Source organism: Rhodnius prolixus, unplaced genomic scaffold (genome assembly GCF_049639745.1).
Source record: "Rhodnius prolixus isolate KJV_2025 unplaced genomic scaffold, Rpr scaffold_33, whole genome shotgun sequence".
NCBI lineage: Eukaryota > Metazoa > Arthropoda > Insecta > Hemiptera > Reduviidae > Rhodnius > Rhodnius prolixus.
In genome coordinates this window covers 843,724-866,161 of record NW_027411608.1, presented here as the reverse complement: position 1 = coordinate 866,161, position 22,438 = coordinate 843,724, and the positions used below count along the sequence as shown (strand labels likewise).

General features: G+C 32.5%; 1 protein-coding gene and 1 long non-coding RNA gene across 11 annotated transcripts in view; one reads left to right on the top strand and one right to left on the bottom strand.

Moving 5' to 3' along the window:
* Nucleotides 1-2: 2 nt before the first annotated feature.
* Nucleotides 3-21,398, bottom strand: fra (neogenin protein frazzled). 5 transcript variants are annotated; one of them, XM_074130121.1, is made up of 26 exons: nt 21,069-21,398; nt 20,188-20,362; nt 19,970-20,103; nt 19,703-19,867; nt 18,972-19,091; nt 16,240-16,393; nt 15,662-15,804; nt 15,183-15,345; nt 14,962-15,077; nt 13,795-13,984; nt 13,286-13,565; nt 12,999-13,208; nt 12,144-12,308; nt 11,926-12,055; nt 10,839-10,997; nt 10,492-10,697; nt 9,321-9,479; nt 9,081-9,243; nt 8,466-8,841; nt 8,054-8,328; nt 6,010-6,126; nt 5,629-5,811; nt 5,446-5,539; nt 5,201-5,307; nt 4,963-5,081; nt 3-3,759 (listed from the first exon to the last, which is right to left on the bottom strand). In XM_074130121.1, the coding sequence occupies exons 1-26, from the start codon at nt 21,163-21,165 to the stop codon at nt 3,661-3,663; spliced, it is 4,299 nt and encodes a 1,432-aa protein (XP_073986222.1). In that variant the 5' UTR covers nt 21,166-21,398; the 3' UTR covers nt 3-3,660. The 5 variants fall into 5 exon arrangements, with proteins under 5 accessions (XP_073986222.1, XP_073986221.1, XP_073986220.1 ...); XM_074130120.1 differs by having other exon boundaries at nt 4,963-5,087; nt 6,010-6,123; XM_074130119.1 differs by having other exon boundaries at nt 4,963-5,087; nt 21,069-21,397.
* LOC141455240 (uncharacterized) overlaps nt 18,617-22,438 on the top strand; it is a 44,436-nt gene continuing 40,614 nt past the window's right edge. For 5 of the 6 annotated variants that reach the window (XR_012459176.1, XR_012459173.1, XR_012459175.1 and 2 more), the window contains exons 1-2: nt 18,617-18,745; nt 19,647-19,861. This is a non-coding gene — a long non-coding RNA (uncharacterized lncRNA). Of the gene's footprint in view, nt 18,746-19,646; nt 20,327-22,438 lie in introns of all 6 variants that reach the window. The other variant, XR_012459172.1, reaches the window with a different exon arrangement.

Below are 22,438 nucleotides of genomic sequence, written 5' to 3'. Positions count from 1 at the left end.
CCATTATATACAAAAATATTAGGCACACATAACTTGTTTACTCTTTTCTTTATTAATATAAATTACATTTATTGACACTATATATATAAATGTATTTACTATGTATAAATATTATACACAATATGGCAAAAAAATTAAAAATATATATAAAAAAATAAATAGATTAACTTAAAAATTAATAGCAAATTCGAAGAAGTCTTTTTTTTTTATCAAGATTTCTTTTTAATAAATAATAATATCATTATTTAAATGCAAACATCGCTTTTCTAATAATAAAATTATTCGAACACAAAATTGTGGTTGTACAGCAGAATATTAACCCAATACTTAAATTAATATAAACTTTCTTTTAAAAAAATGTAAACAAACTAAATAAAAAATATAAACACCTAGGAATAATACACCTTCTTTTAAAAAAATTCTGCGATTTTTTTCATTTATCTTTCACAAGTCTAGCACTTTTATGTCGATAAAATTTCTTATCGATAAATAAATCGATAAGAAAACCAAGAAGTTAAGTATTCTGAGGGGGGGAAAAAAATATTGATGCAAGGGAAAAAGAAAATTCCTAGCGCAGTTATCGAAGGTTAAAAAGATTTCCCAAAGAAAGATAGGATAAGTTGAAGATAAATGAGTAAAAATTTGACCAAGTAGAACTTAGATCGATGAGGTTGATAAACTATGGCAGATCATGGATTAGAAGAAGAACTCATTTAGCGACGTGCATCTTGCGAGAGCAAGTTATGATTAAGACATCTTGGTCAGGAAACCAAATGACAAATGGAACATTTCCCTCAAATCAAAACACTTTTTTTTGGCTAGTTCCTCTCCAGCTGATTATTCAGCAATATACCTTGACTAAATAAAATTTAGAGATTCGTACATATCAATCAAAAGTTATCAACTTAATAATCCTAAAGTGATTCAACTTAGGATGGCACATTTTCAGATCAGATTTCCCATCACAACATAACCAGAACATAACCTACTAGTTCTAGTTTTCCTAGAATATACAGCTGACAAGATCAGTATCGATATTTTAGTTATTGTAAATCTCAATTCTAAAATATACGGCATTAAAAAAATATATAATCAAAACTTAGATTTAAAAAATATAAAAATGTAAAAAATATAAATAAATATATGTATAAAAAAAATGGCACAGTATACAATCAAATATTAAAGTTTTATCTGTGAATTTTATGTTCTGCTTACTAAGTAAGAAATAGAAAAAACACACTTAAAATTCGTTTATACACATTTATATGTATGTATATATTTACAAAAATGAGATCTTTAATAATAATAATTATCTAAACGAATAAATGTTATGTAAAAATATTATTTAAATTTTAGGAAACAGAAATAAGTGTTAGAAAAAATTAAAGGAACTTTTAAAAAAATAACGAAAATAGTTTGGAAAAAGTCATTATTTTGCTTTGTTTTTTTTTAGGTCTATTGCCATCTTTTTATTTAATAGGCCGTGGAGTGGAGTGATTGAAGAATATAGAAAAGGTCCTTAGTTTTTGAGGAGCTTGATTCGATGGCACTAACAGAAATCTTGTATTTATAACTATTATTTTTAACGTATTAAAAATTATATCACAATACTGTTTGGGCAAGAATAATTTTCTTTTGTTAATACTGACTTATTTTCACACAATTCATTTTATTTTTTAACACATTTTTGCTCAATATTATTACAAGATCGACTGGTAAACAAGGATAAAAATTGGTTACTGGTGATGTTTCCATGTCAAGTAGAACACTATTAAAATATATTTGAAAAGCTGCAGATTTTCGATTCTATGGCTTCTCTATGAATGATGATGACGATGTGCTTACAACAAAACCGGGTTGGAGGTAAATTATAGACATTATACCGCTCTTCCCACCTTGTGAGATTGGAAAGAGTCGCAAAGTATGAATCCTTAGAAAACCAAAGAGACACTGGAAGGGGGATTGATCAGCATAGGCTGATTTTGTCTTATTTGGCAACTTTCCATTCGGGGTATTGTCTCCTTAGATTCTGTGGCGAGATAGAGAAGACTCCAGTAAAACCTTTTGACGTCTTTCGAAGAAGATTTGAAAGCCTGGATGTTAGTGGGCATTGAAAGAGATCATACTCTTCTTGAGAACTCTCCCAGATATGATTGGTATATTATATCTATATAAAGGACACAGGGCTTTTCACAACCTTCTTTCCAAAGTATGCGATTTCATAAAACGCATTCAGTACTTAAAAATTTAGAAACAACCTAATAGCTCTAGGCATGCAGAAAGCTGACACGTTAACCTGTACCTAAGTAACCTCCAGGCGTTCACTAAATGCGCCCCTAGTGAGTAAAAAATTGACTTTGCACTGGATTAATAAACACTTCTTATTTGGTTAAGAATTACTTGTACAGAATTCCTTCTGATTATCAGTTGTAATTATTATTACTATTAGAATTTGAGATTTAATATTTATTTTCATTTTCAAAGTCCGGTTATTTTATAGCATTTCTTTCTTTTCTTTAAATAAAAGTGTTTGTTTCAGTTCATTTTAATTTAGAATGAGAGTTTATATTTTAGCTTCTTTTTTTCACCTACTACAATTTGCATTACAGGACCTATCCTAAAACAGATTAACTTCCTAACGAACGTAACTGAAACTTCAGTGACAGTGTTGTTATTGGAGATGGCAAAATAAAACGCAAGACTGTGAGCATTGAATTGCGCAAGTAGACCTTCTCATCTTTTGAGCGATTCTAACAATCTTTGACTATTTAATATGAAAAAGGATTCTGCCAAAAATGAGAAGTAAATGTTTTTTTTTCTTTTTTTTCATGTTTTCAGCATTGTTAGTTTTATCTAAATGTAACTAATTCTAATCAATCCTGTAAAGGTTAACTATTCGATCTATGGAACTTCGAGATCTAAGAAAAAGTGAATACTTTCTAAAGTAAAATTATTGTAAAAATGAACTATTGTAAATAGTGCATGTCCATCATAAAAAGTATGAAGAAGCAAGGGAATATAAATTTATAACTTGTTTTTTTTATTACACTGTACGTCAGAATGATATACTGTTACAATATATTATCGATTTATCATAAGTCCGTAGAATCAAGTCATGTTATAATCGACACGATCAACTTTTTAACTCACTGAGTGTGGGTGAAACCGTAAAGCTTATTTCAAATATGACCTTGTAATATAGAGAGAAATGTGTTTAAAAAACAAAATAAATAAACAATATGGCCGGAAAAAATTAATTAAATAAGCCAAACATGTAAAATAACAATATCCACCACAAATAGGTTAGAAAAATAAATTTTAGAAACTAACTCCGAGATTCGTGTAGTACAGTAGGCCGGTATATTCAAAAAAATCAAAAATGAATATTATAAGAATTAACCTATTTTTGTTTTTGTTTTTAAACATGTTTTAGTTGAAAACACTTGGTTACATTGTTGCTTGAACAGCAAACAACATCAAAGAAGTATTTTCTTTTTCTTCCTCAATTATTAAGAACATATCGAAACTATAGGATATTAAAGAAGAAAATAAAATATTTAAAAAAATGAATAAATTAACCTGTGAAATGACTTCTTTTTCTTAAAAAAACAAAAAAAAACCTAAAGCTATCAGAGGCTTGCTTTCTTGTTGTCGTCATCATCAACATTGGAATTCTGACGCTGTTATAGCATTTAAATCTTTCATTAGACCTTCCAGATTGGCCATCTCTTGATTCAATTCTTCCGTACTGTAGGAAGCCTGGAAATGAACATTTTATTTTTATTAATCTTTCAATCATTTTCCAAAATAAAATAAATACTGAAGGGAAAACTCTTTTATACATCCTTTATTTATTATAATTTTTAAAATAATCTTAATTGTGGAATTCCCTTATTAAGTATAATTCTTACGAAATAGGTTAATAGGTAACTCTCATAAATGATGTTAGAAGGGGTGTTTTTGGAAGCCATTACTTATCAGGGCAATGTACCATTTTTTTTTTTTTTTTAAACAGTAACTTAAATTTAAATAGCTTCTTCCAAGCGGAAATCCACACAATGAGATGATGTGCTCCGATTATATTCGACAGACTGTCCCTCTCCTGTTATCAGCTGAAAGATGTCTGGGAAGAATGCCCAAGCGACTTAGGCAGAGGATAACACAGAAACCTGCCAGTATATGGGCCCCGCGGGGCGTGTCAAGTCAACGTGGACATGGAATGAGATGTCTGATAGCACAAGGCGTTGAAATCTCTTTCACAAAAGCTAGAATCTTTTTGCGTGGGGCTCGGGCGAGGGGGTAGGTGAGGATTTTCTCCAAGAGGAGAGGTGAAGAGGTCTGAAGAAAGAGGATACGCTCTGGAGGATCTCCAGGCTTTTTGATAGGCAAAGATCTGTTTGAGAAATTACAACTATAAATAGAACTGAGCGACGTGCCTCTAAGCCTGAATAGTAATATTTATACCCCGGTGGAATGTCCGTTAAAGATACAGAAATGGTACTGAGATGGGAAGCCCAACCACACTACTTGTTGATGCGTCCGCTAGTCCCACTTAACCGATGTACTAAATCTTAACTATCTGTAATTTCGTTTTTGAGGTACGCCGGATATACACTCGCATACCATTAACTAAAAACCACTTTTTCGTAAACAAAACGGATATTTCCGGCGGATATAAAAATAAGTAATGATAAAAGAAAACAAAATTGAGTCATTAAAATTTTCACGCGGATTTTACGATCAACTACAATTTTACTACATTAGTTTTTCATTAAAATACCATATTAATATATTACATAAAATTCAAGACCAGGACATAATAACACATATTGGTGAATAATATTAAGTGGATCACGTCAAATCGTAAGTACAAATTAAAAATATATATATATTTGAAAATCAAGACACTTCCTCAAACTTAGGGGAAACTCTAATAAATTGCTAGAAAAAAAAAAAAATCACCTGGATTTTTGGTAAATCTTCTGTAGGATGTTTTACTTTGGCTCCAGGAATTGGTGATGTAGTAACACCGGAATATGCTCCAGATTTTTTATAAGGACTTGAACCTTGTTGTGCTCTTACTGTAACTTAAATTTTCAGAGAATCAACGTTTACCCAAATGTTGAAAATTAATTTAGACATGTTCGCCGCCGCTTTTTCACAAAGAAAAATAAACCCTAATTATTTTGAAATTATTTACCAATATGTTTCTGTTGAGGAGTCGTTGGCGCCGATTGAGGAGGCGGTGCAGGTACACTGAAACTTTTTAACGGATGACCTTGTAGTCTTTTTGCACTTTCGCCAGTTCTGAATTTTTTTTGTAAACACATTAAAATGGTGTAAATATGAGTAATAAAATTTTTTATTTTATAATTTCAAATACAAAAGGCATTTACAATTTATTACGAAATATTTTGGGTTGGAACTAAGGAAATTAAAACTCACCCATAGTTGGACGGTGTCTGTTGAGCGGACGAAGGCATTGCCTCGTAGCTCAGGCCTGAAGGTGCAGGTTGAACTACGTAAGGGTTTTCTGTCACTGTAAAAGTAAAAAAAAAAAAAAAAAAAAAGTAAAAATTGTGTAAAAAATATTGTCTAACAGACTAAACCAGAGAAACTGGTGAATACCATTTGGATCAATGGTGACATGTGCTCTTGAAATTGAATACTGTGTTCGAGGATACAATGGCCTAGATTCAACGGGCACTGAGGATGCTGATTGTGGAGTTACCATACCGACTGGTGGCCCACCAGATACACTACTCGTGCCTAAACTTGAACCAACACCAACTGGAGTGGCTGTAGCCACAGCTGTTTAAAAAAAATATTTATTTTTATTTTTCTGTTGTGTATACAAAATTTTCACAAAAAAAAAATAAAGGTTTTAAAGCAAAAGCAAAATAGGAGCAAATAATTATAGACAATATTAATAGTTAGTGATATATTTTCACCTGAACCTAATTTAAAAAAAAAACATCTAAAAGAAATTTTAAACAAAATAAAACTTACGTTCTCTAAAATGTGAATTATCAATAGGCAATGCGATTGGTTTTTGTTTAATTCCAGCTCGCCTTAACGTGGAAGTCCGTTCTTCTGCAAGTAGCAATGGCTGGCACTGGCTCCCTACTTTATTAATGGTGCAATATATAAACAAAACAAAAACAAAAAAATAACAAAAAAACTATAATTTGTGGTTAGGATAACAAAAAAAAGTGAAAAATAAATAAGGAGATTATAAATAAAAATATGAGAGTGCTATTGAAGGAACTAAATATTTCGTAAAAGATAAAACAAAGAGAATAAAATAATTATAATGATTATTTAAAAAAAAAAAGCAGTGGCCGAACTGGAAATAATTTACTTCCGGTATTCTTTAATCAGCGATCCATCCAGAAGGGAAAAAGGGAAAAAAAGAATAAAAAAGGTAAATTAATGTTTGATAAAGGCTTTGTTAAGAAATTCAAGCTCTGAGGCTTGCCTTAACATACCTATATTTATACAGGGTGTTCATTTTAAGACGGCTCAAATGCATTTCATGCTTAAACGGTTAATCTGAGCCAAGGAAATTGGTAGAGGAAAAATTTATTGCCCATCACCTCTAGTTTCAGAATATGTGACTTGATTTTAGATTCCTGCCCGCCATAGGCGGCTGACGCACGACCAAAAGTAAAGGGTTCGCAGTTTTAAAGAGTATAAATAGTTATGAAAGAAACCGGAAACCGCAATTGCGATATCTTCAAAAATTAAAGGTGCTAGGCCATTTCAAAAATCTGGTATTTATTAATCCATATTTCAATTTTTTAACTTGTTATCAAAGAGAAAGAAGAGCACGCGATAGGTCATTTTTATGTATTTTTTTCACATCCCCTTTCCACTAAAAATATTGCCAAGGCAGTAAAGCTAGGTATTTTTCTAAATATCGGGGAAATAAGTCGTTTTCCGAGTGATTTTCTCAGCAATAATCAAATGTTAAGGAGCTTTAGATGTTCTCAAGCGTACACAAAATGGCTAAAAATTAATTTTACATCTGTTACAAACAAGAAGGTTTAATAATTATTTGATAATTTTGGAAGAGTTGCGCTTAATTACCAAGAAAATTGAAAACCTCCTGCCACATATTTAAGTGATCAATATATTTCATGTAAAGGTTAATTTATCAAATAATGCACTTTACTCAACTTGTGAAGCATGTACTGTGCCTTCAAAGGTGCCTCCTCTGGCACGTAAGCCAGGTTAGCCAGGAGGTTTCAACTGGTCTCTGATTCTGAAACTAGAGGTGACGGGCAACAAAATTTTTCCTCTACCATTTTTTTTTTTTTGCTCAGATTAACGGTTTAAGCATGAAATGCATTTGAGCCGTCTTAAAATGAACACCCTGTATAGAAATATGAATCCATCTTCATTATAAATGTAATTGCCAAAAAACATCGAAAATTAGACTTTGATTTAGATTTATTAAAATCCTTAGGGGGTTAACAGTAATTGAGTACAAATTAGTCGTTAGCTTAAATAATAATCTACATGGTGATCAAACACAAGATGTAAACTTTTAACACGAACCAACAGCTCCACGCACACACACATCTTATGTACAATTTACTTAGTGAGTTGGCCATACCGTTACTACTCCAATTCGGCCATTGCTATTGGGTGATTCTAGTTCTAGTGATGAGTAAAATCGTACAGAGTGGAATAACAAAAAAGTTTATCAAATTGTTAAAATAATTAAATTAACATGAGTGAAGTTAAAACGAAACTTATGATTACGAAGAACAAATGAAGAGTGAGCAAATGAGTGAGAGTACTTACCTAAACAAAGTTTAGTTGATTCCTTGTGTTAGAGGAGAATTAGATTAATTTTAATAGGAATTTGAAAAAAAAAATCTATAATTCAAGAGTATTTTCGAGGTTGTTGGATAAATATAAAGAATATATTAACTAAAAGGTTACGTCTAAGACAGTGAATTTTAGAAAGATTTTATAAAAACGGACGACATCAAAATACGGATGTTCAGGGTACATTTAAAAAACAAAACAAAAAACTCTCACAAACCCATATAATTGGACGGATAATCTCTATGCTCTTGGGTAAGTCTTTGTTTTTCCATTGTACCACCTCTAGACGGAGTATCAACTTGGCCCATACTGGAACTTCCTCTGGGTAAAGTACTTCCGCCGCCACCGCCGCCGCCACCGCCGCCGCCTCCACCACTTCCGCTACTTTGTTGTTCTTGATTTTTCTCCAGATTTTTTAACTCCATCTGATCATGATGTATCCATAGATCTGGTGGTTTTATGTTTGAAGTACTTGCTTTGCCTTTCATGTATCTAAACAAAAAAAATACAAAATCTTTTAATTAAACTAAGAAAACTGGAATCGATTAGAAGATCAATGGCTTTTGGCCATTGATTATGAAATTACTTTTAATACGCAGTTTATAAGTTCGTAATGTTTTGAGACTAACCCTTTTTTAGTCCTTTCCGGAGTGGTAGCCTGTGATCTTCGACAGCAGAAGATAATGAGCAATATCGATACTATAGTGATCACCAGTGTCGATGAGATTATCAGTATGTACATGATTGCCGTTGTACTCAAACCACCTTTACCCTTACCAAGACTGCCAACTTCTGCTATGCCTCCAAAACCCATGGGCGTAGTAACCGAGACAACTGGCGAGCTTATGGAGAATCCTTTTTTATTTTTCGCCTTGACGTGGAAATAATAAGTTGTGGACAGACTGAGCGCTTTAATCGTAGCGGCCATTTTATCGCCCTGTACAATCTCTGTGATCCAATCCCTTTCTTTACTTTGCAGATCTGTAGTGTATGATACTATATAATCTGGGAACAGAAGTATTAAATTTATTAATCTTGTTTTACAAATTCTTTTAATGTTGACTAAATTTAATTGCCTCTGATATTAAAATAGTTTAGGCGTGCTGTTTATTCTTTCCACGCCATTTCTGTTTTCACTTAAATAACGTGTCACGAAAAGAAGTTTAAACTAGTAAAGCAAAATAACTTAAACAAAAAGCGTCTGTTTTAGTAAAGAAAACAAAAAATCCTAAAAAGAAACTTACTTGTAACTAGACCATTAGGAATTTTCGGAGGTTGCCAAGAAAGGCTTACAGTACCCGGAGAGTTGTCTACATTGACCACGGTCAGATCTCTGGGTGGAGATCCTGGAGTTGCTTCCCACGTAGTATTTACAACCATCATACTCCAAGGACTTTCTCGGCGCCCCTGGAAATTTGTTATTACTTTTTATAAAGTAATATTACACAAGAAAGAAAATGATTCAACTAAATTTGGATACAAACCTTAACAACTTTAACAACAAATTCATATTGAGTGAATGGTTTCAAATCATCAATCATATAGTTGAGGACAGTAGAATTGTGAAATCTGTATTTAGTATTTGCGGCAGAATGATAGAACTGGTTGTATCTAACGACATAATATCTGTTATCCGTTACAACCTGAAAATGTGTAAACAATTTCTTAACTTTGAGACGAATTTAACAATAGAATCAATAGGTAGGTTTAATTTTTTACAGTAAGACATTGAATTAATTAAAATATTACTGAGAGATCCCTAGGTTAAAATTAAGCTGGCTATCCACAGTTTAATTTACAGTTAACCACAATCTTAAATTGTAACAACTACCACGTAGTTGTACAATTTAAGTTCAAAAAAGTTCAACAGTGTTTACCCACAACGTGTTCGAACTGTAAAGCACTACCGGGAACCACTAGATTCTATTCGATTCCTTTGCCGTAGAAATTGTAGAAGTATCGGATTTTTATCTTACAAACAACTTCCTATACTTACAATAGTTTAACCAGTTAAGCGTGTTTGGACGTGTATTGACACGTCAAACCAAATCTCTATTACGGTGCGTTCGACATGGTATACTCGTTGTGAAAAATATAAAATTGCCATTAACTATAAAAACTCGAAATATTAATAAAATACAATAAGAATATTATTTGGTGAGATGTTTCCTTTATCTTACCAACAGAACTGCGGTGGGAGTCAGCCAAATGATAAGTGGTTGGTACATGTTTGGTCACCGCATTAGAGATTAATTACGCACACAAATAGAAGCTCTCAACCCTTGTGCAATGTCGTTTTTACCTTAGTTGAAGGTTCAGAACTCAGAACGAGCATGATTTCATTTTGCACAGAATTCAAAGCTCTTTTCTACCTTGTAAAAGCTCCTGCGTCTCTAGTTAACTAGGCAATGCATACGTACAGTAGCGGTGTAAGATTTTGAAAGAGCACGGAATGCTCTGTGATTTCAAGCCCCAGAGATTGCAGAAAAAGTGCTTGCAGTGACTATTACGACGTTGTAAACTTTTGTTTTGCCCTGCGTTCGACGTGTATACACCTCATTGTCTGATTTTAATTCCGCACACTGTGGGTTTTTTTAAAAAACTAAATTCCACGCTTAACTGGTTAATTCACAGATATGAATATAGGTGAGTTACCTGATCCTGAGGTAGTGTAGAATCTGACCAGAATAAAACAACCGACGAAGGTGAGATTACAGTAGCTTTAAGACCTACAGGTGGAATTAGCGGTGTCTGTGAATCCGTGGGAGTTTTATCAAGAGTTCGTACATTCTCGTAGACGGGAGGACCATCTCCGCGTTCATTATGCGCCCTCAAAGAGATTACATAATCTGTATTTGGTTCTATCAACAAACAAACCAAAATTCAATGATTTTTTTTTAAACTAAATTCAGTAATTAAAAACTATCCAGGTAGGACAGTTGTACAAGACAAAAAAGTAAACAAAAACTATTTTAATCAAATATAGTTGAAATTTTAATTACCTAAATTTTTGATAACATAAAATCTAAATTTTCCTTCTAACCGCTCAGCGAAATCGTCAGGAACACCTTTTCCCCATCCAATAATATAATCACGAACCATGATGTTAGGATTTTTGGGCGGTGACCAAATCACTGTTATTGAATCACCATTGGCTTTTGCTGCAACAAAGAATAGGTTATAGGTTATTTCTAAAATTCGCATTCACTTATTTCACAAATAAAGTAAATAACTTGTATTATTGGACATAGTTTAAAAAAATGGACGAAAATTGGTTGATATTGACATTGGCAGTCGGTGAGTTGTTGAGTCCATGCATATTGTGATCAGCATAGTGTTTTTTATGTTCATGAACAAATCTTATTGTTATTAATAAAAATGTGTTATTTGACCAATTATTATCAAATGTATGAACTAACTTTTCGAGTTTTTAACTAGTAAAGGAGTAAATTGTGCGAATCAGTTGGCTCGAACTGTTCAGCAAATTCAACCAACCGGCGGAAGATGACGTATGAAACGTCTCCAGGCACCAATGACTTTTACTAGCACACCATAAATTCAAAATTCTTGCACAGTATCTTTGCACACACATCTGTTTGCATATGAAAACTAATACCAAGAATGGTTATCGAACTGTTCAAGATTCCTCCTAAAAGAAGTAGCTACTACAGCTTGTTCCTACTGCAATCCAAAGAATACGTGGAGATAACTCTTTGAAGAGTGTTATGGAAATGAACTAAACAAAATTAGAGCTAGGCGCTCTACTTTTGTATCCATCTTGAACAAATAAATTTAAAAAGCAATAAAACAGTTATATTTTTATTTTCTATCTATTAACTCTTTTAATACTTATCAACACTTTAGTATATACTATATTTTACAAGAATTTTAGTTTTAGATCAGAAAAAGTAGGTTCCGAAAATTGAAAGACATGCCTCAAGAACCTCAAGAACTTTCTTAAAATACTTCCACAGAAAATTGGTTGTCTTTTAGCATTCCAAACCAATTTTCTTAATAATACATGAATCAATTTTAAAAATTTAATCTTTTTTTATAAAAATAATTAATTTACTAGATTCAAAAACATACCTCTCATTCCTAAGGGTGCCCCAGGTACGGTAGATTCATCTAGATCTTTCTCGTAAGTTTCAATAGTGTGCCAATCAGTTGGCGGACCGGTACCGTTTGCGTTTAATGCCCATATTCTTACCTGATATACCTGGTAATTCATAAGAATTAATTGGATGGATAGTTTAATTTCTTTTTTATTAAATAACAGTAAAAAATGATATAAAAATATTACTCACACTACTATTTTCAAGTCCATTCAATACCCACAGCCTCCTATCGCCGGCGGTTGTAACCGTCTCTGATCTTCCACGTCGATCTCTCATTCTGTACCTCAGTTTATAGCCAGTAATAATACCATTACGGCCTTCCAGTTGCGGTGGTTCCCAGCGGACGATAACACTCTAAAAACAGCCAAAATATACGCGAGAGTAAACTTTCCAAGTTCCACATAGAAAAAAAAAACATCTGCTGTGACACTCGCACGACTTTTAAGTTATGTAACATAAAATTTTATCGGAACTTAGGATTGGAACAAGCTGTAAGTTAACCATGGTGTAGTGAAGCTTCCTAGATCCCACTTAAATCGATATTCCCTGAAGCACGATCGCACTTCTGAAGACTGATATTATTCCAATTCTGAATAATAAGTTTCGCTAATCTTTTCGTACTTCCTTTTTTTTTTATCTAAGGGCAATTTTGTTAAATGATTGAAAAGTATTAATGACGGATGTTTTTTTAACAGTTTTATACAAATCATTGATATTTCATTACACCACTCTGCTCTTATTATAAATATATTACATTTGGTCACAGTTTTATTCGGCGCAAGCGCCTTTAACATTTGAGAACACCAATTGTGGCAGCCAACTACAGTAATTGGGCGCTTAGTTTATTTATTTTAAACCAAAATCCCAAACAAACACGATATATTTATTAACAGAGATTGCATTGCTTTTTATCATGAAAACTTGCCTGGTATTTTCAAACATGTATTTCTGTTTAAAAAAAAAATCATTTCAGAAACTAGCTTATAGTACATCTGGAGAAAAATAATTCAAGTAACTAGTAGCAAAAGCGGATTCATAACTCACCGTAGAACTGGACGCTTCTACTGTAACATTGGTAGGCGGTTCCGAAGGTATGTCAGACAATGTTTTGACGGTGATCTCTTCTGAATTATGTCCAGCGCCGTTATGATTATAAGCTACCACCCAGACAATATATTCGGTGAATTTTTTCAATCCAGTCACAGTATAACCAGTGTCCACTGTTTCTATATGATGTTCCTCAGAAGTTTCAGACTGTAAAATTGTTAATATTATTTTTTTATTATTTCAGCAAAAAAAAAAAATCTGAATATCTTGTAAAAATTAAGCACCTCATAATAGTACAATCTGTACATATGAATACGGCCGTTGGTTATCGCTGGCAGATTCCAGGTGACAATCAAGTGTGTTGTCGATGGTATAGCCCTCACATTTTGCGGAGCCGAAGGCACTCTCAGTTCTGGTCGAGTAATCACAACTAATGGATCACTGCTGGCACCCACACCTGATTCAGTTAACGCTGCAACTCTAAAACTATATGTTGTATTTGGCCGTAAGCCAGCAATATTTGCTTCTTCTAAACGAGATCTTGATGTGTTAAGTACTCTTTCCCTGAAAAAGAAAAACATTACCAGGATTGTGACCTATGTAGAAAGATTTGATTTTTGATTTGAAAAAAAAAGAAATCTTGTTTACATTTGCTGACTACTCAGCATCAATGAACACTCTAATACAATACTATAACCTTCTCAGATTCAACCTTAACACAAAATTCGCAAACTTTATCGATACAAAAAAATCAATAAATGAATAACTACTAATAAAATAACTTGACCATTACCTGTCTGAATTTCGTTCAACATAGAAAACTGAATAGGCAAGTATCTCTCCGTGGCTGGTAGCTGGTGGTTTCCAACGTAGTGTAACAAATTTTGGTTTGACAACGGCCGCTTCCAAATCTCTTGGGGCACCAGTCTCAGATTTGCCAGGCTCTGTGACACGTTGCAACAATGGCCATCTCATGTTTGTAACTGGCCGAAAATGTTTGTTTGTTGGAGGGAAAAAAAAGAGGTTAAAAAAAAAAATCAAATAAAAAAACAAAAATAAAAACGTAAAAATAAAAATGTGAAAAAGAAATTTAAAAATAAAGAAATAAAAAGTAAATTAAAAAAACAACCAAAACAAAGTAAAGGGACAAAAAAAAAATTTAATAAGGATAAGTTCGGCCATTACACATAGTACAATAAAACACTTAGAACTATAGGAAATCCAATAATTTAGCAAAAAAAGATCGTATTTCTCTCAACTGTAGAGATAGTTAAAGTCTATAATTGTGCCAAAGTACATAGAATTCCCTACAATAGAAATCGAGATATTCAGACTCAAAGTTTAGGCTAAACCAGGGATCGGCAACTCGCGGCTCTTATATCCAAATTTTGTGGCTCTTCAGTCTGTCCAAAATATATTGTATATTTCAATTTCATTGAAACAAATGAAAATTTCATTTATTAAAGTAAAGAAATTTTTTCAAAAAGATGTGGTAAATGTGGTAGGTTAGAAATTGAATAGAATTATATTAAAATACAGTAAGTAATATATGTATAGGACTGCCGCCATTTTCATTCAAACACAGGTTTAGTTATTATTTATTTGTTTATTTACTTTGCAATATGTGAAAATAAATATATAAATAATTTAAATGTTATTGAATATCATAAAATAATAAATGATGATAACTACCATCCTTGCGGCTCTTGGTAAGATTTATTAAAATTATTTAAGAAGAAATGGCTCTCTACTTAAAATAGGTTGCCGACCCCTAGAATCGAAACATTACTAAATTTAACCTTCCTATATTTCTCCCTACTATTGCACCTACAATCATCGTACTTTTCTCATGTTTAAAGACAGATAACTATCTAGAATTCTATTCCTCGTCATGAACTATGAACTTAAAAAGTTTATACTAGTCCTTCTCTATTATTATGATAATTTAAAAAACCCTTACCTGGATGTTTGACTGTAAGCAAAGCAGCAGCCTGGATATTTCCAGCTGGATTTGAAGCAACACATTGAAAAATTCCATAATCCAGTTGCATAACACCCAATATTCTCAAATTATTTCTATTGAATATGAAAAAAGATTTTATTAATAATTTACCAACTTGCTAGAAAAAAAAACAACAAAAAACACCCCTTTAGAACAAAAAATTAACAAAATTCACTCACCCGTTGACAACTTGTAAATAATCATTATTCGGCGAAATGATATCACCATTTTTTAGCCATATCACTTTAGGCTCTGGTTTTGCATATACTTCACATTCAAGTTCAATGTCTGATTTTACTGTGGCTATTTTAGAAACTGGTTTCTTTACAAATCGAGGAGCCACTAGAAATAAAATAAAAGTAACATTTCTATATTATTATAACCAATTTCACCTATTGTTGGTAGAAATAGGTATTATGATTAATTCATTAAAAATTATTAATTTCTTATATCTAGTTTTCACCGTTTTCTTCTTTCAAATGGTTTTTCTGACCATTGAACTACTGCCGAATAGAGTAATTAGCTTCATATAACCCTAAAAATTCCTTTATCATATCTATTTTAATATAAGAAAAGAATAACTATACATAACAATCATTTATCTCTTTTTCGTTTCAGTTTTACCTAAATTTTACAAATTTATTAACTTTCAACTTACCATGAACGTACAAGGCCGCCTGCGCGTCAGCTGAATCTTCTCTATTATCGGCCCTACACTGATAGTCACCAGCGTCAGACTCAATCACTTTGGAGATTTGCAAACTTCCTGTGCCCACTTTTACATACCTGCTATCCAGGTCCCTACAAAAAAAAAAAAAAAAAAAACGGAAATAATATAATAATCGCAATTTTCTAGTCATTAGTTCCTCTCCCGGAATATCCAGGGCGGTTCGATGATAAGACAATGTTGTCTGTAATAAGAAAACACTGGAGACTTGGCAGTGCACTAAAAAATAACTTAGAATATCCTTAATCCAGAAAAAGAAAGTGGGGTTCAGAAAATAAGGTTTCAATGAGCATAGGTTTGAAGGGGTAATACAGGGCATTTTGTTTCTTTTGTTTACACAGCGTGGTTGAAAGAGCATGCTCAGCAAGAACATTGTAAGGACAAATAAAGTATTACCGATTACAAACCAAACGAACATGAAATACAGCTAATGTTTTCGTACTAATTCCTTTAATACATACATAGATTAAGAAGAACAGCTGAATTGGATGCAAAAAAAAAAAACTTACGCCATATCCAAGGTTACACCATCTTTCAGCCAGGTTATCCAAGGTTTTGGATTACTGTTGGCTGCACAATCCAAGGTTACTGTGTCTCCTTCAAGTGCTACAGTTGGTTTTGGAGTTGCTACAAATTCCGGTGGTGTTTCTCTATTTGCCCCTTCTAAAAGTAATATTTCTAAATTTGTAAACGGTAAATAATATTTAACCAGCTTAACTGTTTATGACGGAAGATATTCGTCATACTGAAAAGTGTAAAATTTTGTGGTATGACGAGTATATTCGTCATGCGTTTTCAGTAGTGACCAATCGGCAGTAAATTTTGCAATTTTAGAAAATTTTGAGGCCATCTCGAAATAAAAAGAACCAATAGTATAGATATAGTATGAATTAGTCTTCGTAAATGTATCCTTGTCTTTTATTAGTCATCACTGAATCAAATAACGAATTCATATATTGTGTTAGGCTAGACTATGCAGTAAGTGGCGCGCCTGGTAATAAAAAAAAACGGGATGAGGATCCTTCTGTTCCCTCGCAACTAAAGATAATGAGTGCATTACACAGTGATGATTAAAATAGCTTTCTCTAGAAGGAAGCGGGTACGTTTGCAAACACTTACAGAATCCTCTGATGAGTCAAATGGATGCAGAAATCGAGCCTGATGATAGTGAAACCGAAGATAGCGAATTTGATGATATTCATTTTGAGTACAGCGATAGTGTTAAGGAAAATTAAAATGTTAAATGGAGAATAAGAAGAAATAACAGAGAACCTTTTGAATTTTCTGCCAATCCTGGGCATCAGTTCATCGTCCCTAGATCATAAGTTTTTATTTAATATTGAAAAATATTATAGTTGAACAAACTAATCTATACGCTCAACAATACTTTCAAAGCAACCCTAATTTCAAACCGCGATCAAGAACAAGAAAGTGGTACCCCACAACACCTAATGAAATGAGATGTTTTATCGCATTATTAATTTTACAAAGCATTGTGAAAAAACCATCTTTACAATGTATTTGTCTACAAGAGAAAGGATTAGTACTCCTTTCTTTAGTAAAGTAATTCATTCAAATAGATATTTACTGCTGAGAAAATTTCTTCATTTCGAAGACAATTTAAGTTTTGGTGATATAAATCCACCTAGTAAAGTTGCAAAAATACAAACTTTTTTTTTCCAAAATATTCTACAAAAATGTAAAAACGTTAAATATTCCCGAAATGGATATTTATGTTGACGAGTCCATTACTAATGCGGAAGGATCGTTTATCATGGAAACAGTACATACCGTCAAAAAAGAAGTCGGTTCGGAATAAAATTTTAGTGTTGTGTGAAAGTGAATCTAGATATAGATATGGAATTTTTGTGTATATTCAGGAAAGGATATGGTACACATTATCTGGAATACAAACATTCTCATGAGGACATGAGTGACGGGCATAATGATTGCGTACTCATCAGCAAGGAAGAGATTTAAAAAAATATTATAAAAAAAAAAATGTTTCTTCATTATTTTTAGATATTATTTGCCTAAATTCATGTATATTAAAACTGTCCGGTAGGACAGTTGTATAAGGGTTGATCGTCAAAAACTGCACGAAAAAGCGTAACTTGGAAAAACACCCAACTTTGACAATTTTTTTCTCTTTTTCTATAAAAGATAAAATTCCCAAATTTTCTTTAAAATATAGGGCAAACCCTCCTTTATAGCTGTAATTTTTTTGCAATAACCCAGATCTAATAGGTTTCGTGAAAAAAGTTCCCAAAAATGAGCAAAAACGGCTTTTTCAAAAAATGTTCTTGTTGTTGTTGTTGTTGTTGTTACCTTTTTTGTAAACAACGTAGCACCTAAACGCGCGAACCGATTTTCATGAATGAGGTGTCATTCGAATCGAAATTTTGTACAGATTTGCACTTTAAAAGTCTCGACGCTGTGCCTCTAACTTTGTCTTTTTCTACTTTAACATGCATGTACATATATGTGATTTATCATAATTATAACAAAAAAATATTATAAATGAAGTGGCCAGCATAAGGGTCTGTGACATCTAATAAATTCTAAAAAATAACTTATTAATGAAAATTAATGCAGTAGAATTACTTAAATATTAATGAAGTATTAATGAAATGTTGTGTGCTTGCTGATTTGTGTACCTTTTGGCGTTTAATCAACCCTTATACTTAACATTTTAAACTGTAAGTTTTTGTTAATTATATAATAGTATTAGAGGAAAATTGCCGCGAGTAAATTTCTTATTGAAGTGCATTGAACAAACAATTGAGTCATATCCTATTCAGATTGTAACACCAAATCTTATTCTACCCGTCTAATCGGGCAACATTTCTCTGATTAATATACCCTCCACTTCTAAAGCCACGCCTACACGAAGGTGTGTACATTGCTATCGAAATAAGATTAGAAATGAATCGCGATATTGGTGTTCAACTTGTGAAGTTACCTTATGCTTTGTTCTATGATTTACTGAATTCCATTCTGTCACCACAAATTTTGGTTCGTATTTATGTTAATATAAATAAATAATAAATGTGCATGAAATACATAACGAAAAAGAAAAATATAAAAGTCATTTCACAGCAACCTAATTTCATACCAAACATACTCTGGGTTTGACGAACATATTCGTCTTCGCGCTTAATTTGTAAGACGCATTTTCCAACAAGGTCGAAACAGTTAACTGGTTAATAGAAGTATAATTTTTTTAAACAAAAATGAATACCTAAATCTTGAGATACAGTTAAATAAGCAACCTTGCTTAAACGATGCATACTCGATGCAGTTAAATTACATCTGTAAGCACCCGTATCTGATATTTGGACATCGTCAATTTCTAAGGAACCTGTAATTAAAAAAAAAATATATATATATATATTTTAAAATTATACGCCTGTAGTCACATAATTATTTTTTTATTCCTGATAAGAATGTTATTACAATCGCCGCATATTTTCTTCCCGTAAATCCCTATCCTTGGCAATTAGAAATAAGAGAAATTCTGAGATTCTTCCCATTTAAATTTTCACATTATCGTGAATGTATTTATGTTTTTTTTAAAGAAAAGCTTAAAAAACATTTAAGGCAGTTATTTAGCTTTTCAGAGACTACACATTCTAAAGCATTCTGTGCAAAACATTGATACCTCAAGGGAGTCAGAGCAGATCTTTTAGATTGCAGTGGATTTGGCTTTGTTGTCATTCCCTATGTAATTTACCCCTTAAAGTCGGAAATGTTTGGAGAATACAAGATCATACCTTACGCTGAGGTAGCATACAAATGTTTACAAAAAAAAAAAAAAAACTTAACGAAATATCAAGTTTAAACGTTTCAATTTATTTTGGTTAAATGCAGTCTATTAATTCATTTCATTCTCTAACGAAATTTCCTCTTTTTTTAGACGCTTTCAAGAAAAAAAACAAACTCTGCGATCATCAAAATAAAGAAAAAGATTACCTGAAGGCAAAACTACCATTCTAGCTTCATCAATCACTAAAGGTTGTTGATCTTTAAGCCAAGTAATATTCGGAGTTGGTCTGCCATCACTGTCGCAAACAAAGTACGCTGTTTGGCCAGGATAAACATGAAGGCTTTGTGGTTCTCGTAGTAATGCCGGTAATCCTAGAAATTAATTCAGCAATGAAAAATATCTATAATTGGAAAAGAATTTACTGAACAGTCTAAGAAACTAGTTCAACTAGAATCATTTGAATATATACTCACTGGCGGTTGTCACCGTCGCAACTCGGCTGACAATTTTACCGATTGAGTCAACACTAGCAATACAAGCATACTCCTCTGAACCACTTTCATTTGTAACCCGGCTAATATTTAAAGCACCTCTTGCTAACTGTGATCTAGAAGAGACATTCATAAAATTAGTAAAACGAAAATACATTCGCCTGTCAAACAAAAAAAAAAAAAAAAACAATATTTCTCACCTATTAGGATCACCGGCTAAATTTAGAATATTTCCATCGGCATTTCTCCAAGATATTATTGGATGAGCACTGGAATCTGAAGAAATTGCTTTACAGTCTAGGATAGCACCACGTCCTGGAAATACTATCTTGTCCGCAGGTTCGTGAGAAAACCATAATCCACTATCATTTTCACCTAAATAAAAAAACATAAAATCCGTAATACAAATGAAAATGACTAAGGTACATGAACTGTCCAGATAACTAGACAGATTCGCTTCTCCTATTTATGATCAAATGTTTTTGCAGTGGTAAGTGGGATTTGGAGACCTGACTTCTAACTTCCACAAATTTTTGGACAGAAATTATGGGCACTGACTGAAAATATCTTTAGGTACATCGACGGGATGTAACTCCGTAAGCCCGTAATGTAGATAAGTAACTAATCACCGGGCCAAACGGTCGTATCCATGAACATTACATCACATTCATGAGTGCAAATGATTTTAAAATGGAAAATTCAAATTTAAAAAGCCAGTTAGTTAGCGTTAAGTTTGACAGATATCTTCTAAACAAAGCTTAAGTTTATTTAAACAAAAATGTGCACTTTTTTTTTTAGATAAACACATTCCATAAGAACCTGTACTTTCTAACTTGGTTTAAAAGTAACATCAGAACCATGTAAATAATGACAAACTATAGGTCTTTCCTAAACTCGTTACTAAAAAAATGTATAGATATACGCAAGGGTTTTTCTAAGAAGAATATGATAGTGACTGTCTTTTACAATTACAACATAAACCGTACTGAAAAAAAAAGATGCGGTATTTTTTAATTAAGGTAGTCATACAAATTTTTCTTAACCTACGAATAAAATAACTAAATTTAATTAAATCACTTACGTTCACCAGATTCACCAAAATGAAGAAGTAATAAAATTATTAAAATGTGTAATGGGAAACCTGAACGACAAGAAATAAAGCCACTAGAAGGGTACATTGTCAAATTAAAAGATCATCAGGAATTCATTATTTATTGTTTTAGGCGTCCTTTCCATTATTTTGTTTCTATTAAAGTCATCATGGCACCTTAAATTTTGCAAATAAAAAGGGTGAAAAGTGCGTAAACACAGACAGGACAACACTAAAAACTAAAGAGACGCCATGTTTACAACGTATCAGGTTAAATTAGAATTAAATAAAAAATATACGAGATTGGGAACATTATCTGTGTACAGAATGGTGGTTTCCGTACGTTGGCGCCTTGTCTGGTACAATCCTCAACTATAAAGATTACTCTGGTTTGAAATGAAGTGGAAAAAACTGATTTCCTAAAAAAATAAGCTCAAAATAAAAGATATAAACCGAACAAAATATACAAAAAGTTTCCAACAATATTTTTAGTTCTTTGACTTTCACATAACTAGACTATTTAAGATAAATTGATTTTATGAAACACGTACCAAATGTACCCACTTTTACGCCAGAATAACCGGTTCTTTATTCAAATTATTACAGTTATTGGCTCATATTAAATATTGCAACAGCATGTAAATCACTTAAAAAAAAAAGTATTAATCATAATAAACACTAAGTTGTTATTACCGTAACAAATCTCTAATTTGGCTCCATATCGGGGTTAATTTCTTGTTTCAACCGATTTCTTGGGATGTGTTAATAATTATTGTGATACTTTTGCGGTCTTCTGTGGTAAGAAATAATTGAATTCTCCTTCACTTTACTATAATGATATTATAGCATTACGCTAAGCTATTTCACGGATTATTTAAATTAATGCACGCAAAGACTTTGTCGCCCGGAGCCTTTTCCAGTGCATGACCAACTCTGTGCAGCGTTCTTTTGATGCTGGCAACACTAAGAGCTTGTTTTATTTTTTGTACTGCGCGTCAACATATGAGTTTATTGGCTCCCACAGTATTCTTCAGTGCACTGCCGCACAGTTCTCTGGTTACAGACAACATTGTCCAACAACGGACAGTGAGATCTAAGAAGCACCTAGAAAAAGAAAATCTAAGTGCCAACAGCTGAATTCGAATAGCGTGATCTCCGCTTTGAAATCCACTATACGCTAGCCACTCAGATAATCCCCACCTTTTCTGACTTGATTATTATTTCTTTCACTATCACGGAGTACACCAAAATTGTCGTAGTTCCACAATGTTAGGCCATAAATTTCCAAATTCGAAAGCACAAAAAGCTTTGTCACGGCATACTTTCTTCTTACAATACTTCAGCTTTTTACGGAGAACTAA

Coding starts and splice junctions, on each gene's coding strand:
- fra (XM_074130119.1), bottom strand. CDS start 21,165: ATGTACCCTTCTAGTGGCTTTATTTCTTGTCGTTCAGGTTTCCCATTA. Junction 9,480..10,491: donor CTACACTACCTCAGGATCAG/GTAACTCACCTA, acceptor ACACATTTTCAG/GTTGTAACGGATAACAGATA. Junction 5,812..6,009: donor TAATTCACATTTTAGAGAAC/GTAAGTTTTATT, acceptor TTTTTTAAACAG/CTGTGGCTACAGCCACTCCA.